This window comes from Pelophylax lessonae, assembly GCF_965119305.1.
Source record: "Pelophylax lessonae genome assembly, chromosome: 4".
NCBI lineage: Eukaryota > Metazoa > Chordata > Amphibia > Anura > Ranidae > Pelophylax > Pelophylax lessonae.
Window position 1 is genome coordinate 153,098,315 of NC_138771.1, and position 22,890 is coordinate 153,121,204.

Below are 22,890 nucleotides of genomic sequence, written 5' to 3' on the forward strand. Positions count from 1 at the left end.
AGCTCCTGCCCCTTCTTCCCCTGTTAAAGGAGTGCAGGTCCTTCTCCCCGCACCCGCTGTCACTTTTTAAAAACAGCATGGCTGTGCGGGGCTCAGCCCATACAGCCATGTAAGTGTAACACCCTCCTAGGTAGGTGCTAGAGAGTGCATAGTTTTTGGGCTTCCCTGCTCACAAGGGGAACTGTCAGGCAATTTTAAGTACTCTGCCTAACAGGGAGCTCAAGGTGCTCAGATGCTGCTCATGTTGTCTGCCTGTTTCACACTGGTCCAAAAGAACGGGGCATACTGGATAGTGGGAGTAAACCTGACAAATGGGAGCATAGGCGTAGTTACAGCCCTGGCTATTGACAGCAGAAGGTTTCTCAAGGCATGGTTGGTGACTGTATATATGCCTAGACCACATGTGCTTGGGGTCTTCAGCTGGAGAGTGGGGTCCCAGGGGGGGGGGGGGGTGCTGCCCCTCCTCTGTACAGGCTGCCATGTGGCCTCAGATGGAGCCGCAGGAGCTGCAACCCAGATGTCCTGCAGAGCTGACTCGGAGGGAGACGTGTCTAGGATAATCTGTTCCTGGCTACTGTGAGTACAGATCTGTGTCTAGGGACCTGTGCTGTGAGGGCTATCCCTTCAAGCCAGTAAAGTCAGTGGACAGGTGTCAGCCAAAGGGGATACTGGTGAGTGTCAAGAATTATAGTTTATTGATTCTGCTGGCTGCCAGAGCAAGCAAAGGACTTATTCTTCCATTTAATGGTAGTATGGTTCAGCAGGGAGTCTGCTATTCAATTCAATGTAATGAGGCCAAGTAAAAGGTGTCCTCATCTGTGCATAGTTCAAGTTGGAGTATCCCACTAATCCCTTCGCCTATCCAAGTTTTACCAATTAATAAAAAAAAAACAAAAAAAAACACCCGAGCGTAAGAGTGAGTGGGTGGTCGTGTGAAAATACCCAAGTATCTGGCTGCAGGATAATCAGAGGAAGGCCCAGGGAAGACTATATTCAGCAACCCCCACAAGAGCAGTGCTACATAAGGAAAAGGGGGATTGTCTCAGCAGGATTGAAATAGAGAGGTAACAGCAACTTATATCCCTGTCTGACTTGAATTCAACCTTTACTATATCAGAGTATGTGTCCGGAGACCCAGAAGAGGGTGCCCTGGGTCTGGTGGGAGACTAACATCATATAAGGATATCTTTTGTCTGCTGGGAACTTTTGGGCTTACTTTAAGCCCCGGTTCACATTTGTGCGAGTGCCGGGTTCGCATGTAATATCGGAGCGCACTGCTCCGACATTACATGCGATCAGCTGTGCGGTGCGAGTTTAGCCATACAGTTTGTATGGCTAAATTCGCATCGCACCCGGAGCAAACACGCACAAGAGGCATTTTTGCAGCCGCATCAGGATCGGATCGCACAGCGGTTCACACTTGTGCGATCCGCTCCTGTGCGAACTGCACGATCGCACTGCGATATGCGATCAAACTGGGGATGTCGTTAAGATTACATTGACACCCCCAGCGTATCGCATATGGCAGTGTGAACTGCCGGGGGTGTGTGTGCGATGCGGGAACAGGCTGCGAATTCGCAGCCTTCCCGCATCGCATAAATGTGAAACGAGCCTCAGGGCCTTAACTTTGCTGGCCAAGGTTTTTTTTTTCCTTCTTCTTCATCATTCACTGGCCAGTGTGACAAAGGGTTACTGTTATAGCAAGTTAGGAGCATCTCTATATACTGTTGCTAGGTAAGTTCTATTAATGATCGTTATTTTTAATACTGCATGTGTTTAACCACTTGAGCCCTGGAAGGTTTTACCTCCTTCATGACCAGACCATTTTTTGTTATTCAGCACTATTTGCTATTCAGATGTACTGACGGCCTATCTAATTTCTTGAGGCTCTTAAAATGCCAGCACAGTACAAATCCCCCCCCCCCCCCCCCCAAATTACCCAATTTTTTTTGTCACAATTTTTTGGAAAATTACATTTTCTTTACTTGCTGTCATCAGTGCAGTACAGCGTCATCATATGATTGGTGTGGCATTGATCAGGGATACTGACTGGTGACAGTATGTTAAAACATAGTAATAATTTGTATTCATTTTTTATAGATTGTTTCAACATTTTCTTTTTCTTTATTTTTTTTCCATACTTTTATCAGAGTCATTTAGTGTCTCTATAATAACACTGTACTACTCTGGGGGAGGATTGATCAGGGATTTCTTTTTTTTTTTTTACACTTCGTGGATGATCATTGTAACAGCAATGTTTTGAACAGTCACGAATGGGTTACATTCATAACCGCTGTGATTTCTAGTGATTTGTGATTGGCTTTAGCTAATCACATGGTACGGTAAATTAATTTATGGTACATGGTAAATTCATTCATACCAGCTTTGTTGGCATTATGATCATGTGATCACATAGCGATCACATAATCCCCAAGCTGCTGAACGGGTACCGGACCGATACCGGGATCCGCAATCTGCTGTGTCTGGCGGAACAGGCTGGATGACGTACTGTACATGGACATCATCCAGCCTGCCCCTGCCAGCCGCCCCCAGTAAATGTACTGTGTGTGGTTGGCAAGTGGTTAACCATATCTCTCAGAGTAACATTATTGTCTTATTGGTTGTTTGTATAAGAACACTTGTTAATCCTTTCTTCTTTTAGGATATGCTTGGCCTAATTAATTATTTTAAATACCTCAAGGTGTGTTGGTAAGTGCTGGGTGAGCGAGATATGTCATCTTCAGGTGTGCAGAGAAATCACAAAGCAATTAAGTGGCTCCTCTGTGGGTAGCGCTTTTTACATATAACTTGTCTCGTGTTTCTGTTCCCTCAGATTCTCTCCCTCTTCCTTTCTCCTTGCCGGAAGAACGACACATAGATAATGACGATATACAGAGACAGCCAAGAGCTCCAGATCTCTCTGACACTCGCAACTACCAGCAGCAACAGAGTGAAGTTCCTTCTCCCCTCCCCACTCAGGAAGAAAGGATTCGGAGGTTGGAGGACATTGTGCAGGGACTGACAAACATGTTGGATATGGTAAAAGCTCAGGTCAGCATAGCCACATTTAAAGGAAAACAAATGTGTTTTTAATAGGAAATATATAAACCCTAACGTTGTTAAACAACCAATACAAATGAAAGGCAAAACATTTGTGTATAGATAAAAAAAAAAAAACATTACAAATACCTTTTTTACCCTTTTTTTTAAGTGATCACATTCCCTCTATTCTCAACTGCATAAGAGCTAGGGGAGGAGAACAGTAGTGCACTGGTCTTCCTGGTGAATGGCTGTATGGTGGGGGAGGGGTTTCAGGACAAGTTTGATAATTGGAGGAGAGCAGGCTGAGTTCTCAGCACAGCTAGAGAACTGACTAAGCTGTGCTCACATTCCTAGTGTGGGTCAGGTTTAAAGCAAATTGGAACCTGATAGAAGAATTGCAGTGCAACTAAAGGCAAAACATTCCTTTTTTTCCGTTTTTGATACAGTCAGCTATTTACTTTGCCATCTGTGTCTCATTGGGGAGATTTCCCTTCACTTTCTGTCCCGAAGCCAAGGAAGTGAGAGGTAAGCCCTCTAAAGTGAGGGAATCCCTGGTTGCGACAAGGGTCACCAGCACTAGGGTCTCCATTGGAGGATTTCCCCTCTATTCCTGTTCTGGACACAACCCAAAATTTTAGATTTTCTTTCTCCTTCACTCTCAGTAATATTGGTAAACTCGATAAATAGCTCTGAATCTTCCTAACAGGAACACAGACAACAATAAAAACCAATGCACTAATCTCAGCAGTTGTTGATCAGGAAGGGTAATTAAGTACATTGAAATACAGATAGCTGCTAGAGAGAATCAACAATAATGTATATGGAATACAATATAATGTAAGCATAGGACATTATGCTTGCAAGAATATAAAAGATACAATAAAGTGGTTGTAAAGGCTAAACATTGTTGACCTAAATGCATTCCCTGCATTAAGGTAAAAAATGTCCCATTGTTTAACCCCCCCACCCACCTATATAATTACCTGAGCCCTATCTCGATCCAGGAATGTGCCCATCTGAAGAGGCTCTCTCCTCTCTCTCTGCTCACAGAGGCAGGAGCGAGAGCCAACTTAAATGGTTTTCTATGGTCAAAGCATACACTTTCATTTTATAACATGGGCACTGCAATACAAACAATAGTTATATTTGACAATCCAATATGAGATTACTTTAAAAAAAAAACTCCTTTCATGTTAAGAGTTCTGCCTAATGGCCATTGCTTTCTGCAACTTCCTGGATGCTTTTCTCCTCTGCTGTTTACTTTCCAATTTCTAAGGACTATATATCCCATGGTACATTGTTGCCTACAAGCAGAGATTCCTTTACTGACTTCCCCTCCTAAAAAACTCCTCCTGTTAGAACCTCTGCAGTTCAGAATGCAGGCCAAGTGGATTCTGTGACACAGCAGTGCCTACTCACAGTGCATAATGTTCACTGCTCCCATTCACTTCTAAACTTCTAGAACGCTTAGTCTACAACCGTCTCAGCTCCTACCTCTGTGAAAATAACCTTCTTGATCCCATACAGTCTGGCTTTCGCTCGCAGCACTCCACAGAAACTGCCTTACTAAAACTCACCAACGATTTAATAACTGCTAAAACCAATGGCCACTATTCCATACTTCTATTACTTGACCTCTCTGCGGCCTTTGATACTGTTGACCACCTGCTCCTTCTTAATAAACTCCGTTCCCTTGGCCTCCAAGATTCTGCTTTATCTTGGTTCTCCTCCTACCTATCACAGCGATCCTTCAGTGTTACCTACAACACTGTCTCCTCCCCCCCATTGCCCCTTTCTGTGGGGGTTCCCCAAGGCTCTGTGCTTGGGCCCTTCCTCTTCTCTATCTACACCGCCTCCCTTGGTCACTTGATAACCTCCCACGGCTTCCAATACCATCTATACGCAGATGACACTCAAATCTATCTGTCTACTCCTCACCTCACTCCTTCAGTCTCCTCTCGCATTGCTAACTTACTTACTGACATATCAACATGGATGTCGCACCACTTCCTCAAACTAAATCTCTCTAAAACAGAGCTGGTAATTCCCCCCCCCCCCGCCTGTGCCCCCCTCCATCACTTTTCCATCAAAATTAGTTATGCAACCATCAATCCCTCCCCTCATGCCAGGGTACTAGGTGTAATCCTAGACTCTGACCTGTCCTTTCAGCCCCAAATCCAATCATTGTCAAAAACTTGTAGACTTCACCTCCTCAACATCTCTAAAATTCACTCCTTTTTAACAACTAAAACCATCAAGCTACTCATTCACTCCCTTGTTATCTCTCGCCTCGACTATTGCAACTCCCTTCTCATAGGCCTACCTCTCCATAGGCTATCCCCTCTTCAGTCTATCATGAATGCTGCTGCCAGGCTTGTCCACCTTACCAACCGCTCAGTGCCTGCCTCCCCTCTCTGCCAGTCCCTACACTGGCTCCCGATTGCCCAGCAAATTAAATTCAAAATACTAACCACAACATACAAAGCCATTCACAACTCTGCCCCGAGCTACATTACCAATCTTGTCTCCAAATATCACCCAAACCGTCCTATCCGCTCCTCTCAAGACCTCCTACTCTCAAGTTCCCTTGTCTCCTCCTCCCATGCTCGTCTCCAGGATTTCTCCAGGGCCTCTCCCATCCTCTGGAACGCTCTACCTAAACCTGTATGGCTATCTCCTACTCTAGCTGCTTTCAGGCAATCCCTGAAAACTCATCTATTCAGCAACACCACCAACTAATCTTCCAGCAGCTCATTCCTTACTGTTGCAACCTATTGTAACACCTGCCCAACCCCATTAGATTGTAAGCTCTTCATAGCAGGGCCCTCTTAATCCTCTTGTATTTTATTGTATTATAACTGTATTGTCTCCCTTTTATATTGTAAAGCGCTGCGTAAACTGCTGGCGCTATATAAATCCTGAATAATAATAATAATGTGCACATGTTACATAAATCAAGGTAAGTAAATGTATAAGGATCTTCCAAAAATACGTTTACTAACTTCAAGATCATTCAGATCAATCAGTAGCTTAGAAATAATTGAAATACAATGTGGAAATGAAAATTTTATGATTTTACATTCTGACCATAGATACGCTTTAACCACTTTACCACCGGAGGATTTTGCTGTCTTACGTCCAGGCCACTTTTTGCAATTCGGCACTGTGCGACTTTAACTGACAAGTGCTCGATCATGCAATACCGTACCCAAACGAAATTTACGTCCTTTATTTCCCACAAACAGAGCTTTCTTTTGGTGGTATTTGATCACCTGTGCGATTTTTACTTTTTGCGCTATAAACAAAAAAAGAGCGACAATTTTGAAAAAATAACAATATTTTTCACATTTTTTATATAAAATCCCCCCCCCCCCCCAAAAAATGTAAAAATCAAATTTTTTTATCATTTTAGGCCAATTTGTTTTCTGCTACATATTTTTGGTAAAAAAAATTGCAATAAGCGTATTTTGATTGGTTTGCGCAAAAGTTATTGCGTTTACTAACTAAGGGAAAGATTTCTGTCATTTTTGGTGTTTTTTTTTTTAACGAGTAATGGCGGCTATCTGCGTTTTTTTTTTTTGCGGGACTGCGACATTGCGGCGGACAGATCGGACCCTTGACTGACATTTTTGACACTTTTGGGGGTACCAGTGACATTACTACAGTAATCAGTGCTATACATATGCACTGTTACTGTAAAAATGACACTGGCAGGGAAGGGGTTCATTTTTATTGGTGATCAATGGTTAATCAATGATTAATGTATGCCTGGTGCTTACTAACGTGTGTGGGGGAAGGTGACTGAGTGACACAGGGACAGATCGCATGTTCAGCTATGCTGAACCCTGCAATCTGACCCTGTCTGTCACTTAGGAGATCCGCCTGCTTTGTTTACACAAGCGGGCGGATCTCCACACTCGATTCCCCAATGATCGGGGAGGAGCGGCGGTGATCACCGCTGCTCCTCCCCTGGCCCGACTCCCGCTGTAACTGAATTCAGCGGGAGCGAGCCACCGGCGGCGCGAGCCTCCGGCGGCGCGCGCGCCACCGAGAGAGGAGAATGTCTGGTGACGTGGGTCTACGTCGCCAGACGATAACAAACCACTTTGCCGCAGTACAGTCAACGTGACTGGTCGGCAAGTGGTTAAAGTGGAATTTCACTTAAAGTTCTGCCTATTCTCCTCCTCTACTCTGTCATCATTGGAAGTTTTTTTTCTGGGAGTGGGTACCTTTTTCTGATAGGTACCCACTCCCAATTCTGCATTTCCTGCCTAGACGCATTTTTGCCTGCAACCTCCTGAGACACATCACATGTCTTAGGAGGCTGCGGGACCAGTCTCTAAGTGCAGCACCTCTTGTGAATGCGCAGTTAGGAGCTGGCTGTGAAACAGCAGGAAGTCATAGCTGGCTTGCCACAGTCAGGATGGCAGTGCCAAGGATCTGAAGACCAGCAAAATACTGGCCCAGGTAAAGACAGCACTGACTCCTGGGCTAGTAAGTGTTTATTAAAAGTCATCAGCTGCAGTATTTATAGCTACCTTCTTCCATTGTTTCTAACAATGATCGTAGCACCTCTTTAACTGACATATCAAATTGACCAGTCACTAGATCCACAGAATAAAGAAGCCAAAGTTATATTACATTCTTGACTTTTTTCAGTTAAAGTCTAGCTTTCCACCAGAACGCCTTTGCCCTGAACATACCTATTGGTTAATAAGGCCTACAATCACATTAAAAGACCAATAGTTGGGCTTGGGTGGTGGGAGAGGGCAAGGAAAAGGTTACTTTTGGAAAAGAAAGCAGAGATTTGCCATAAGTTCTGCGAGAAGACTATATACGTGAATTTACTGATCTCTTTTTTTTGTGCAGTTTTCACCTAAATTGTGAAGGCTACTATTGCCGACTCCCTGCTAAAAATGTTTGTTCCCTAGCTACTGTAAGTCTGACATCAGTACATTTGGTATAGAGAACAAAAAATGCATACTGTAAATGAAACGTGTCAGATTTCCTTACATCTATACTTGTCTGAGGTAATTTAATCAAAATATTGAAGCCAATGCATCAACATGACAGTTAGACAACACGCATTTTCAAAAGGAATGCTTAGCATAGCCAGTCACAATACATCTCTCATGACAATTTTTCTTTAAGATAACCTCTGCTTATGCATGGTTTCCATCATATGTTCAGTTTGAATTGCCTTGGTTTGTGACGGATCTGCTAGTAATTTCTATGTGACTAGTTTTAAGACTAAGCATTCCAAATATATTTGGATTGAGGTTTGAAATATTTACTCACAAAATGCGTTTTACAAGAAGTCTTTTGGGAATCATTAGTGGAAAAGGATTTGCAGATATCTTTTCTTGAACTCAAGACAAAGACTGTTGTTTTTGTACTTAGTTACGTTGGGTCAGAGTGTCCAAAGGCCCAAACTGATAGGGGGTTCCCTAGAGACTGGATTAAGTGTTTAAGATGAATGTTCCCTCTCAAGCTTAACATTCCTGGTGCCAGACATTAGAGCTAATAATTTAGAGTAACAAGATATGATCCTTCAAAGGCCAAGTGTTTCTAACATCCAGGTAATTAATTTATCTGCGATACTTATAACCTTGGAAAGTAAGTACATCTTATGCCTCTGCGGCTACTTTAGTTACATTAGTAACATAAAATCAGACATGATTTTAGTGGATTAAAATATTTTAACGTTGTGACACGACAATAGTGTAGTATATGTGCCATAAAAGGTTATAGCAGATTGATCCTGATGAAGTTTAAATATAAAAAAAATGTATAAATATAAATATTTATAAATATAAAGAAATGTACAATGCCTCATAAAAATTGTAGTTCCTGAACAGTTGGAGGGCCATAATTTGGACACCCCTGGCATAGTGTGTATGCACCCCAAAGCTCAAACGCAAATGCGCATGTGTGCATGTGTATATATACTAACGGTGTCAGTAGAGCAGTGGGCAGTGTCAGTCTTGTCTTGTCTTGTAGAGTAAACAAGCAAAGTAAACTAACAGCGTGCAAAAGAATTTCTGATTTACATCAGAACTGTATCTAGAAAAACTTTTAGACCCATCATGTAATAAAAGTGTCAGGTTTAGGTGTCCCTTTAAATAATTACTGTTTCTGTGGAAGAAGAAAAATTCGTTAGAATTCTGCTTGTCAAAATGTATCTGCATCAGTGTATTGTGAAATGATGTGGTCTGAGAATACAAACCTAACATAAACTAACTTCTACAGAACGCTGACCTACAGACCAGAGTGAAAACTTTGGAGAGCTGTGAATGTCGCCGACCTTCATGTTTATGGGAAGGAAAAGAGTATCAGGACAGTGAAACATGGAAGAAAGACACATGTAACATCTGCGTGTGCGTGGGAGGTTCCGTTAAGTGTTCACTGCGTAAGGACTGGCCTCAATGTCTCTGTAAGTTAACTGTCTTTTATTTAATGCTATGTTGTAGGATAATATACACAGCCTGCACTTTGTATTGTAGGGAAAATAATTATTTGACCCCCTGCAGATTTTGTAAGTTTGAAATGAAGGAGCTATAATTTTTATCATACAGTCAGCTCCATAAATATTGGGACATCGACACAATTCTAATCTTTTTGGCTCTATACACCACCACAATGGATTTGAAATGAAACAAACAACATGTGCTTTAACTACAGACTTTAAGATTTAATTTGAGAGTATTTACATCCAAATCAGGTGAACGGTGTAGGAATTACCACTTTTTAAGGGACCAAAAGTAATGGGACAGATTAACAATCATGAATCAAACTTTCACTTTTTAATACTTGGTTGCAAATCCTTTGCAGTCAATTACAGCCTGAAGTCTGGAATGCATAGACATCACCAGACGCTGGGTTTCATCCCTGCTGATGCTCTGCCAGGCCTCTGCGGCAACTGTCTTCAGTTCCTGCTTGTTCTTGGGGCATTTTCCCTTCAGTTTTGTCTACAGCAAGTGAAATGCATGCTCAATCGGATTCAGATCAGGTGATTGACTTGGCCAGCCATTGCATAACATTCCACTTCTTTCCCCCTAAAAACTCTTTGGTTGCTTTCGCAGTATGCTTAGGGTCATTGCCCATCTGCACTGTGAAGCGCCGTCCAATGAGTTCTGAAGCATTTCAATGAGCAGATAATATTGCCCGAAACACAAAAAATCATCCTGATGCTTTTGTCAGCAGTCACATCATCAATAAATACAAGAGAACCAGTTCCATTGGCAGCCATACATGCCCACGCCATGACACTACCACCACCATGCTTAACTGATGAGGTGGTATGCTTTGGATCATGAGCAGTTCCTTTCCTTCTCCATACTCTTCTCTTCCCATCACTCTGGTACAAGTTGATATTGGTCTCATCTGTCCATAGGATGTTGTTCTAGAACTGTGAAGGCTTTTTTAGATGTTGTTTGGCAAACTCTAATCTGGCCTTCCTGTTTTTGAGGCTCACCAATGGTTTACATCTTGGGGTGAACCCTCTGTATTCACTCTGGTGAAGTCTTCCTTTGATTGTTGATTTTGACACACATACACCTACCTCCTGGAGAGTGTTCTTGATCTGGCCAACTGTTGTTAAGGGTGTTTTCTTCACCAGGGAAAGAATTCTTCGGTCATCCACCACATGTTTTCCATGGTCTTCCGGGTCTTTTGGTGTTGCTGAGCTCACCGGTGCGTTCTTTCTTTTTAAGGATGTTCCAAACAGTAGATTTGGCCACATCTAATGTTTTTGCTATCTCTCTGATGGGTTTGTTTTGTTTTTTTCAGCCTAATGATGGCTTGCTTCACTGATAGTGACAGCTCTTTGAAACTCATATTGAGAGTTGACATCAACAGATTCCAAATGCAAATAGCACACTTGAAATGAACTCTGGACCTTTTATCTGCTCCCTGTAAATGGGATAATGAGGGAATAACACACACCTGGCCATGGAACAGCTGAGCAGCCAATTGTCCCATTACTTTTGGTCCCTTAAAAAAGTGGGAGGCACATATACAAACTGTTGTAATTCCTACACCTTTCACCTGATTTGGATGTAAATACCCTCAAATGAAAGCTGAAAGTCTGCAGTTAACCACTTGCCGACCGCCGCAAATACAGTTACTGCGGCAGTCAGCCCCTCCTGGGCAAAGTGACGCAGTACTACGTTGCTCACCCAGGAGCCTGCAGGGGGCGAACGCCAATGTTCCCTTTAAGCTGCGTGCATGCGCGGACGCGCAGTCTAATTGAAGGTCCCGCGCAGCACAAAAATTCAGACCGCGCAGCCGTGAGGAACTTTACATTATTTTACTGTGGCGGCCGGGGAGCAGAGCAGTGCGCTCCGAGCCCGCCCATTGTGTGACAATAGCGAAAGAAAATTCGCTATTGTCACATGGATCCTCCTCCTGGCCAATCAGGGAGCGGATCCCCCCGCTTCCTGATTGGCCGAAAGGCAAACCCCATGCCATTGGCCGAGGAGGAGGCGAGAGGACTGAGGAGAAGCTGCCATGAGGTAAGTGCACGGGTCTCGCGCGGGGGGGGGGTCTCGTGGGGGGAACGCTGGCATCTCTGCATTGATTGGGGGCAATGCATCCCATTACCATACCACCATTATTTGATTACCATATGCCCCAAGTGATATGGATTAAGAATCCCTGCCATATGCATTTACTGTATCTTGATTGCTATATTCTTAGCATGTGGTTTTCTTTGATGGAAGGAATTGGTAGATTGTTTGTATGTGCCAAATTGCCATGCTACCTCATACTTGTTGTACAATCAATGGTATTGTAATACTAATTTTCCTTGTAAAATTAGGATTTCAGAATTGACAACATTGCCACTGTAAACATTTCAAGTACAGCAGATATATCAATACTTCCTACAGTTACAAGAGCATCAAATCAATATCATGTAAAAGATATCAGCAATAGCTATACTGTATGTGACAGCCCATGTAGGATGGAACATGCATACCAAGTGCAGCGATACACCATGTACCCTGCTTGTCTATAATGGTGGAAGAAGCCTGTCACCTTCAGAACTTTAATTGTGTAATTAGTGATCCATCTGCTGTCCATCTTCTACTAATATTCTATCAAACTATAGCCCATTAGTTAATGGCAACATGCACTTTTTGTGACAATATAAGATTTTTGATGAAATTGCTCAGTCTAAAGGTTTGCGCTCAGAAATGTTTTTATTTGCTCAGCACAGTAATAAATTAGAGGGAACATTGGCAAGCGCGTGCCGCCGGAGGCACGCTCCCGCCCCCGCTCGTTCCTCTGCATCCCCGCGCGTGTGACACCTGGTCCGCCGGTCACTCACAATTTCCTGGTGGAGAGGGAGAAAGGCAGGCGGCTGATGTAAACAAAGCCGTCTGTCATTCTCCCTGGTGTAACAGCAGAGATCATAAGATCCTGCTATGTAGGATCGTATGTCTCTCTGGTTACATTACTAGCCACACCCCTTTACAGTTAGAAACATGCCCCTAGGGACACACTTAACCCATTGATCACTAATAAAATTAACCCCTTCCCTGCCAGTGTCATTTTTACAGTAACAGTGCATATGTATAGCACTGATTACTGTAGTAATGTCACTTGTACCCCCAAAAGTGTCAAAAATGTCAGTCAAGGGTCCGATCTGTCCCCCACAATGTCGCAGTCCCGCAAAAAAAATCGCAGATTGCCACCATTACTCGTTAAAAAAAAAAACAATAAAAATGACATAAATCTTTTCCCAATAACTTTTGCGCAAACCAACCAAAATACGCTTATTGCGATTTTTTTTTACCAAAAATATGTAGCAGAAAACAAATTGGCCTAAAATGTTAAAAAAAATTTGATTTTTACATTTTTTTGGGGGAATTTCATATAAACAAATGTGAAAAATATTGTTATTTTTTCAAAATTGACGCTATTTTTTTGTTTATAGCGCAAAAAATAAAAATCGCACAGGTGATCAAATAGCACCAAAAGAAAGCTCTGTTTGTGGGAAAAAAAGGACGTCAATTTAATTTGGGTATAACGTCGCACGACCGCACAATTGTCCATTAAAGTCACGCAGTGCCGAAACGCAAAATAGGCCCTGGTAAGGAAGGGGGTAAAATCTTCCGGGGCTTAAGTGGTTAAAGCACATCTTGTTTGTTTCATTTCAAATCTATCGTGGTGGTGTATAGAGCCACAAAGATTAGAGTTGTGTTGATGTCCCAATATTTATGGAGCTGACTGTAGGTGTATTTTAAATGATAGAGACAGAATATCAACCAAAAATCCAGAAAAAAAACACATAAAACAAATGCTATAAATTAAGTTGTAGTTCAGTGAGTAAAATAAGTATTTGATCCCGAAGCAAAACATGGCTTAGTACTTGGTGGAGAATCCCTTGTTGGCAAGTGCAGCGGTAAGATGTTTCTTGTAGTTGGTGACCAGGTTTGCACACATCTCAGGAGGGATTTTGGTCCGCTCTGCTTTACAGATATTCTCTAAATCCTTAAGGGTACTTGGCTGTCTCTTGGCAACACGAAGTTTCAGCTCCCTTCATAAATTTTCTGCAAAGATTTCAAACAAACTTCTTTCACGTTGTTATTATGGGGTATTGTTTGTAGAATTTTGAGGAAAGTAATGAATTTAATCCATTTTAGAATAAGGCTGTAACATAACAACATGTGGAAAAAGTGAAGCAATGTGAATACTTTCCGGATGCACTGTACATATGACCACCTGTCATATCACTGACTAACTGCTAAAGAAAAGAAAGGCACCAGTGATGGTTTTAAACTATGAGATCTTATGACCCCCTTAAGATCACTATAAAAATGGTACTAACATGGCTCCTGGAGTTAGAATATCCAATCATGTGTCAGGAAAATAAAAGAAACTGTATTTTTGCTTGCACAGGATCGGATGATTGCAAAATGGGCAGAGCTTCACACAATCACCAAGCTAAGGGATAATACCCTTGCAAAGTGAACAACATATTTGCCTTAAAAAGCTCAAGCTCCAAATTAGATTGCGTATGCTGTTGTGGATGATGTTATTTTAACAAAACAAGAATACAGGGCCATGCAGCCTAAAGGGACCCCTACCAGGCTAAGTCACCCAGACAGACCTTCCAAAATGGTGAACATGAAAGCTGCCACCATGTCTGCAATGCCTTTCAAATTGTAAATGTGTCCTTACATTTAAAAAAAGTCTGCCACATTGTGTATGTCAATCCCATTAAACACAATCCTATGTTGCATGTAGCAGCTAATGTGTTTTCTTTTAATAGCCTGCACTCATGAAGGAAGAATATACAGTAACAAAGAGACCTTCTCTGTGGGTTCCTGCACTTCTTGTGTCTGCCAGGTAAGCATTGTAAAGCACTAAAAACTATTTTTTTCATATGTGGCACTACCCCCGTAAGAGTTGCTGAAGTTAGGGTTCCCCACTGCTGCACAGTCAGTCACACTTCATGATTAGGGTATTCCTGAGACTTGCTCCCTGTTAGCCCCAACCATATGCTTAACCTAAACAAAATACCAGTGACACCAGTTTTGGAGAAAATTGGCCCTGGTGGGCCATTTATTAACAAATAACCAAAATAACCAAAACACATTATTTTAACATAAATAAGTTGTTGGTCTTGGGAGGCAAGACCCCCAACCGCCAACACCAAGTATGCGAACAAAACAAAACCCCATCAGCCCCAAAGCGTCCCCCAAAACATTCAACGCAACCAATCCTCACCAAACAGGGCGGGAGGGTGGGGATCCTTTCTTCTCTGCTGCCTCGAGGAATGTGCTGGAAAGACCGTAAGTCCCCCCCACTTACAATACTATAGACCCCACCTACTTGTGACTGCCCAATCCATGACCTGATGACATTAACCCCCAAACTTCCCGTGGCCCAGTAAACCCCCTCATGAGGCCCTACGCTTATTTATTTATTTTTTTTTGCTTCGGGCCTTACTTGATTAGGGTATTCCTGAGGCTTGCTCCCTGTTAGCCCCAACCATATGCTTAACCTAAACAAAATACCAGTGACACCAGTTTTGGAGAAAATTGGCCCGGTGGGCCATTTATTAACAAATAACCAAAATAACCAGAACACATTATTTTAACATAACCATAAATATTCCAGTGCCATAAATAAGTTGTTGGTCTTGGGAGGCACAAGATTCCAATTAACCTGGTATCAGCGTAATCAGTTAAACGGTACCCAGCCGCGCAACACCAGCTCGGGGACAACCCACTTGACCACTGATACCTCCTGTTACCACTTCCCGTTAATATCCACTATTAACCGGGATACCAGAGGGCTCCATACCTAGATGGGTCACCCTAAACACTTTGTTACCAACACTGTTTTTTACCGCCTCCAAAGACCCCCAACCGCCACCGCTCGCAGGCGTGACACCTTACAACTGCGAGCCCCTCCACAAACGCAAGGCCCGCTGGACACCCTCCTGAATGCCGAGGAACCACAAATCTGTGCCCACCGCATTCAGGTGAACAACAGCGTGACAAAATGATGCGGAGAGCGGATCCCCGCCGTAGCAGCCGACAAACGGCGGCTGAAGACCCATAGGCATGATCCGACATGCAAACGCCAACTTGCCAAGAAGCAACTGCAACCGCCGAAGTTGCACCTTGCGTTTTCCCACCAATAGGCAGATCTCAGCTTTCATGTCCCGCAACTTGTCGTCCGGCAAGCGACATTCCATCGCCTCCGAGTCAATGACAATGCCCAAAAAACTGATCGTGGTCTTTGGACCTTCCGTTTTATCAGCCGCCAAGGGAATACCGAAACGCTCCGCCACATGTTGCATGGAAGCCAGCAAGACACCACACAAGGGAGAAGTCGGGGGGCCAATAAACAGAAAATCATCCAGGTAATGGATAACCGAATTGACCCCCGACACCTCCCGGACCACCCACTCTACGAACGAACTGAAGGTCTCAAAAAACGCACAGGAGATGGAACAACCCATGGGCAAGCAACGATCGACATAGAAAGCATCCAACCACCTACAACCCAACAATCGAAAGCTGCTCGGATGCACCGGCAACAAACGAAACGCGGCTTCCACATCCGTTTTGGCCAGCAACGCACCCTGCCCATAACGGCGAACCCAACAAATGGCAGCGTCAAAAGACGTGTACGACACCGCACAGGCACCCGGATCAATGCCATCATTGACCGAACCCCCCTTTGGAAAGGACAGATGGTGGATCATTCGAAACTTGTTCGGCTCCTTCTTCGGAACCAAACCCAACGGGGAAACCACCAAATCAGCCAAGGGTGGCGCATCAAAAGGACCCGCCATGCGGCCCAACGCCACCTCCTTCGCCAACTTGTCGGACACCACCCCGGGGTTCAGCCGCGTCGAACGCAAATTATCCGCCAAAGGGGGGACACAATCAAGAGAACAGGGAATGCGGAAACCGACGAGAACCCCTCCTCCAGCAAGCAGGCCGCCGCCCGGTCCGGATACCTACTTAGGAAAGGCCGCATCCTTTCCACCATCACCAGCGTCGTCCCTCTTGTGCTGAGCGTCCCCGGCACGGGGCTTATCCTGCTTAAAACAACGGGAGAAGGGGTGAGAGCCCCCACAACCGGAGCACTCATGCTTGAACTTGCAGGCAGTTCCAAAGCGGCACGTCCCTTCGTTGAACTGCCAACAGAAACCCTGACGCTTCGCGGCCGGCTGTCCTGGGGAAGAGGGACCGCCGGCCCCGGTCGGAAAGGAAGACGGTACCGCCCGGGCATACGTCATGAGGCGCATCCACAAGCTGATGTCCTTATGATCCCACCTCAACGACGGGCGAACCGCCTTGCGCTGAAGGAACTGCTCATCATACCGGAGCCACGCCACCCCCCCATATACCCTGTGGGCCTCCCCGATCGCATCCAGATAGCAAAACAAAGCGGAGCAATGCTCCGGATGCTTCTCGCCCACCACGCTCGCAAAAATAGCAAAAGCTTGGAGCCAATTGCTAAACGTGCGCGGAATCAAACGGAAACGCTGCCGTTCCTCATCCTCCTTCTTCGATTCTTCCGGCTTCACCCTATCCAGGTTAAACTTCTCCAACGGAAGTAACGTAAATATCTCGACGTACTCATCCTTCCAGATCTTCTCCCGGACCTCTGCCTTGAGGTGCGCCCCCAAGGGGCCCTCAAAACAGACGTACACCTCACACTTCGCGGAATCCGCCAAACGAATCGCATCATCCTTACCTGACGCCTTGGGCTCCGCCACCTTGTCCACCGCAGGCGCCGCAGGAGGCGATTCCACCGGTGTCACCACCGTGTCCCCCGAAGTAGCCGGGGCCGATCCAGCCCCCGCAGGCACCGTGCCAGACGCCAAAATCCAAAATTAGCACATCTAACACTCCCCTCCCACAGACTGACAATATATATTATATATTTCTTTATCGTTGGACAATACAACTGTCCAAATGTGTCTCTGTTTCTCCTTCATTCAGTGTAGACACTCTGGGGAGGAGGGGGGTGTAGGGTAGCCTCCTGCCTACTATGGTCCCTGGCATTTGAGTGAGCTACCAGCATTCAGAAAGATGTCCTGTTATATAATGCAAGATGACATGTTATTACCACATTTAACAGTCAAGGAAGCCATGATGGTCTCTGCCAACTTAAAACATGAGAAGATGTATGTAAAAGGAAAGCTGGTTAATAAGATTTGGATAACCCTGGGTCTTCTTGAATACTGGTGCTGAACTATCTGGGTGGGCACTGACCTGAATCACCTAGGCTTGTTTAGGTGACTAGTTGTTAATAAGCTTACTATTTAATTTGATTACGGTTTATGTTTCTGTTAGCTGTTCATTAGATGTTCTGCTAGATGTATTGATATTACTGTTTACAGTTTGCATTGTTTAGGATAATATGATCAAGCTCTTGCTGGATTTTGTGTGGTATATATTCTGTGTGAATTTACAATAAAGAGTCAGTTCCAGTTTGCACCTAAGCTAGTATTGTCTAGTTCTTGGGTGCAATATTCAGCTATAATACTTGGTTCCTGGGTTTCAAAGTGGAGGAAGCTGTATCTTGACAGAGGCACCCAGGATGGGTGCCAGACAGTCTGTCACTGGGGGATTTACTATAACTGGAGCATGCAAAATCTGGTGCAGCTCTGCATAGAAACCAATCAGCTTCCAGGCTGTATTGTCAAAGCATAACTGAACAAACTGAAGTTAGAAGTTGATTGGCTACTATGCACAGTTGCCCCAGATTCTAAGTACATTAGTTTTAGTAAAATCCCCCCCTCTAATGCAGGTGTGTTACTGAATTGATCACCAGGAAAATCAGAGGGAAAGAAAACAAAAAAAAAAAAAAACAAATGCAACGACCACATCTAATGATTGGTAAGCTGCAATATATTCCATTTGTGGTTTTGAGTTTAATACCACTATAGGTTGGTGTGATTGCACCTCATTTCACAATTTAGTAAATCAGGCTCATGGTGTTGACTGCAGCTCTTTACTGCTTTAAACAAACAATTTGCAGCTGAGCTCTCTGGCATTTCTTTACAAAACAAGTGCCCTACCAGACATTATGAGAACAGATGGCATGCATGAAGTATTTCTAATCTATTTCTTGAAATATCTGTGAGTGTTCGTTTCTATGTTTGGTTTTAACCACTAGTAACATTGTTTTTTTATTGTGTGAGGCTAGGTAGACTATTATATTCAGCACATTGTGTTCATCAGCACATCTGGTTCTTATTATATATTTTTTGTATTATTTGACATTACATAAAGGCTGATATTTATTACCAAGTCCTGCAATTTTATCCCCATTTGTCTTCTTATAGACATTTAACCTTTAAGCTGTGCAGCACAGCCAGATATCTGCTAAACTGTTCTCAAACATTTATGTATCAAGAGTATGAGTGAATCGTATATTAAGAAGCCATATTTTTGCCTTTGTTCCACTTTATGATGTTCTATGCAAACACGTAATACATATTTAAGATATAAAGGAGTGTCATTAGTTATGTTTGGCCATTTTATGGCCACCTTAACTGGAAGGGGAATCTTGCAAATGTAATTTTGTTAGGTGGGTTAAAATTGCTTTCTCGGCTACTGAACTTTAGGAATAGTCCTTGTAGTTCACAGCACATGTGTGGTTGTAATATATATACAGCATTCAACTATCATCTGAAGTCTATTAAACATACTATTAGCTTGCCCATATATGGGCTTATATCTCCCCGAGAACACTTAGCATGGAGATATCTGCTCCTAACCAAATAAGTCCACCATGATTCTTATCCAGTGTTGACAGCTGCTTACTTACCATAATTTGATCTTTTTTGATTAAGCCCTACCCACATGGAAGTATTTTAACAAGCCGAAATCTCTTTTTTGACAACCATTGCCTTCAGTGACTGGGCATCCTCATTATCACCCCCTTGGAGGTCAGAAACAACCAAATCGTTATGAGTGATGCTCAAACAGGCAGTGTGGGTTATTAGTCAGCTTTTTGATCGCACTTTGTAATGATTAGGGATGAATCAATTCGGGAAAATATATTTCTTTATCGTACATCACGGGACACAGAGCCATATTCATTACGTATGGGATTATAGGCCACCTTCAATGAATGGACACTGGCAACCAATAAGACAGGAAGTCCCCCTATATAACCCCTCCTATACAGGAAGTACCTCAGTTTTTTTGCCAGTGTCTTAAAGGTGATGTTCACAGTGGAGAAGATCTCCACATTTTATGTTTTTTCTAAAGAAGAAGAAAAAAGATTATGCTGCATGCTCAATCAAAGATCGCTCAATCTAAAGGGTTAGCAATCAGATCCATCCAAAAAAGTAAATGGCTAAAAAGATGGTACCTGAGCCTTAGAAAAGCAGATATGAGGTTTTGCCTGTAACGTTGTGCTTTTTAGGCACTGGACCCTGGGATCTGGACCCTTGGTAAAATCAGTACCAAAGGCGCTCCAGCAGGGTGCTCTTTAGGTCCAAGGGAGTGGCCCCTTAAAACAAGGGGACCCAGTTCTTGAAGGTCGGCAAGTGACAGCAACTCACTGTGATAGGTGAAGATTGGATTCTTGTTACAAAACAGAATCCTGCGGCGGGACTGGTAAGTCCACTTTAAAAATATTTGTAAAAATATTTTTATGCACTGTTCCCTTTAAGATAACAGATACCGAGTGCCATGTTAGTTTCCACCAGAGACAATAGTTGTATTAGCTATGTCAAAGCACACCTGGTTTGTTTAAATATTTTTGCTCTGTCTGTGCAAAGCAGTAGGTGTATCAGCTGTGTCAAAGCACACCTTGTTTGTTTAAACATTTTCTTTGCTCCCTGTGCAAAATAGTAGGTGTATCAGCTATGTTAAAACACACCTTGTTTGTTTAAACACAATGATTTCACCCTGGGCTGATTACCTGTAAGGTATCAGCTGTGACAAAGCACGTATGGTTGCTTATGCTGCTCTCATCCCACGTTTTTTGGCATGTAATTATTTGCCTTGGTGCGAAATTGCCAACGCATCCATCTCCTCGGAAGCTCCAGATCAAGCAGCGCCTTCGGTGGCGCGTCTGTGGCAAAGTATCCTCTTTATTCGCCATTTTAAAAAAAGCGTACACCTGGAGCAGGAGGAGCATGTTATGACACAATTGGCGTGCACGTGGCGCCATGTAGCACGCCGCACATGCGCAGTACAAACGCAAATGGTGCGATTTTAAAAGGAGATACATCCTATGCGCAAGCCTCTGTCAGCAGGCTGAAGGGACACAGAGCATCAGCAGCTGGGTTGCGTGAGTCACTGTGGGTGCATGTTTACAGGCACATTTAGGTTCTGTATCTGTGCGATAATCAGTGCTTTGTGTGATAAGCTGTAAAGCTTGGCACAAGCCTTAAGTACACTAAAGTTAGTACCTCAAGTTTGTCTTGCCTAAGAACAATGTCCTTCCGAAAGAAGAGTGGGGGCACAGCTGGAAGAGGCACTATGGTGCCGCTGTCAGACCTTGAAGGTCTTAGCCATGCTTCCTCTGTGTCTACTCCTCCGGAAGGGCCAGAGGCAACTAGCCAATCTGAGCCATTACTGTTGTCAGGTAAAGTAGCTACTCCTAGTGCTTCTGTCGCAACCTATGTCACTAAGGACAATTTGGCATCAGCGTTAGCTGGCCTTGAGGGTAAGACTGCTGGCATGGATGCAGCATCGCAAGGAAGGAGGAAACTTGATAGATCTCCCTCACCTGAGCCAACCCCTGAATCAGTTCAGGATTGGGCTGAGGATGTGAAAGAAGTAGCTGTAAATTACCCTATAGAAGGTTAAGCTGAGGTTTCCACTTCTGGGGAGTCAGGATCTGAGGAGTCATACTCGGCCTCTCAATCCCAGAGATTGTCAATTCAGTCTCTCACTGAAATGGTCTGGTTTGGATACAAATAACCTCCCTTAGAGATGTCTGAAGTCTTTTTTTCCTCTCTAGGCTCATTGCGCCCTCCTCAAAGTCCTCAGGCTTTTCCCTTATATCAGCTCTTGGAGCAGGTAATGTATGCTGATTGGGATCATCCTGATATTGTTTTTGTTCCTCCCAAAAGGTTTTCACTATTGCATCCTATGGAGGAAAAAATCACAAGAAAATGGAGTATACCTACTGTGGATGCTGCCATTTCTCCAGTAAACAAAAGTTTAACTTGTCCTGTGGATAATGCCCTAGTTTTTAACCACTTTACCACTAGAGCATTTTGCTGTCTTACGTCTGGGCCACTTTTTGCGATTCGGCGCTGTGCGAATTTAACTGACAATTGCGCGGTCGTGCGACGCCATACCCAAACGAAATTTACGTCCTTTTTTTTCCCACAAACAGAGCTTTCTTTTGGTGGTATTTGATCACCTGTGCGATTTTTACTTTTTGCACTATAAACAATAAAAGAGCGTAAATTTTGAAAAAACAACAATATTTTTCACATTTTTTTATATGAAATTCCCCCCCAAAAAATGTAAAAATCAAAATTTTTTTAAATTTTTGGCCAATTTGTTTTCTGCTACCTATGTTTGGTAAAAAAAATTCACAATAAGCGTATTTTGATTGGTTTGCACAAAAGTTATTGCGTTTACTAACAAAGGGAAAGATTTCTGTTATTTTTGGTGTTTTTTTTTTAACGCGTAATGGCGGCGATCTGCGATTTTTTTTGTGGGACTGCGACATTGCGGCGGACAGATTGGACCCTTGACTGACATTTTTGACACTTTTGGGGGTACCAGTGACATTACTGCAGTAATCAGTGCTATATATATGCACTGTTACTGTAAAAATGACACTAGCAGGGAAGGGGTTAATTTTATTGGAGAGGGAGGGGTTAATGTATGCCTGGTGCTTACTGACGTGTGGGGGGGAGGTGACTGAGTGACACAAGGACAGATCCAGGGTTCAGCTATGCTGAACCCTGCAATTTGACCCTGCCTGTCACTTCAGAGATCCGCCCGCTGTGTTTACACACAGCGGGCGGATCTCCACACTAGATCCCCGACGATCGGGGAAGAGCAGAGGCGATCGCCGCTGCTCCTCCCCTGGCCCGACTCCCGCTGTGACTGAAAACAGCGGGAGCGAGCCTCCGGCGGCGCGCGAGCGCCGCCCACAAGGGGAGTGTCTAACGACGTAGTACTACGTCGTCAGACGATAACGAGCCACTTTGCCGCAGTAGTACTACGGTACTCAGCGGTAAAGTGGTTAAAGAGACAGAATAAGAAGTTGGAATCTTTACTAAAAGCCTCCTTTGCTGTTGCAGGGTCTGTGATACAACCAGCAATAGCAATAGTGTTAAATTTGGTGTTATCACTCTCACTCTCTCATACTGGTCACTGGAAGTTCAACATG

The 22,890-nt window shown here is 43.7% G+C and overlaps 1 protein-coding gene across 2 annotated transcripts in view; it reads left to right on the forward strand.

Annotated features, from left to right (window-relative positions):
* The window catches only part of KCP (kielin cysteine rich BMP regulator), a 176,798-nt gene that overhangs the window by 43,108 nt on the left and 110,800 nt on the right, over positions 1–22,890 (forward strand). For both annotated transcript variants that reach the window (XM_082252857.1, XM_082252858.1), the window contains exons 4-6: positions 2,834–3,051; positions 9,292–9,475; positions 14,318–14,394. In XM_082252857.1, coding sequence (XP_082108983.1) covers positions 2,834–3,051; positions 9,292–9,475; positions 14,318–14,394 — 479 coding nt within the window. The remainder of the gene's footprint in view (positions 1–2,833; positions 3,052–9,291; positions 9,476–14,317; positions 14,395–22,890) is intronic.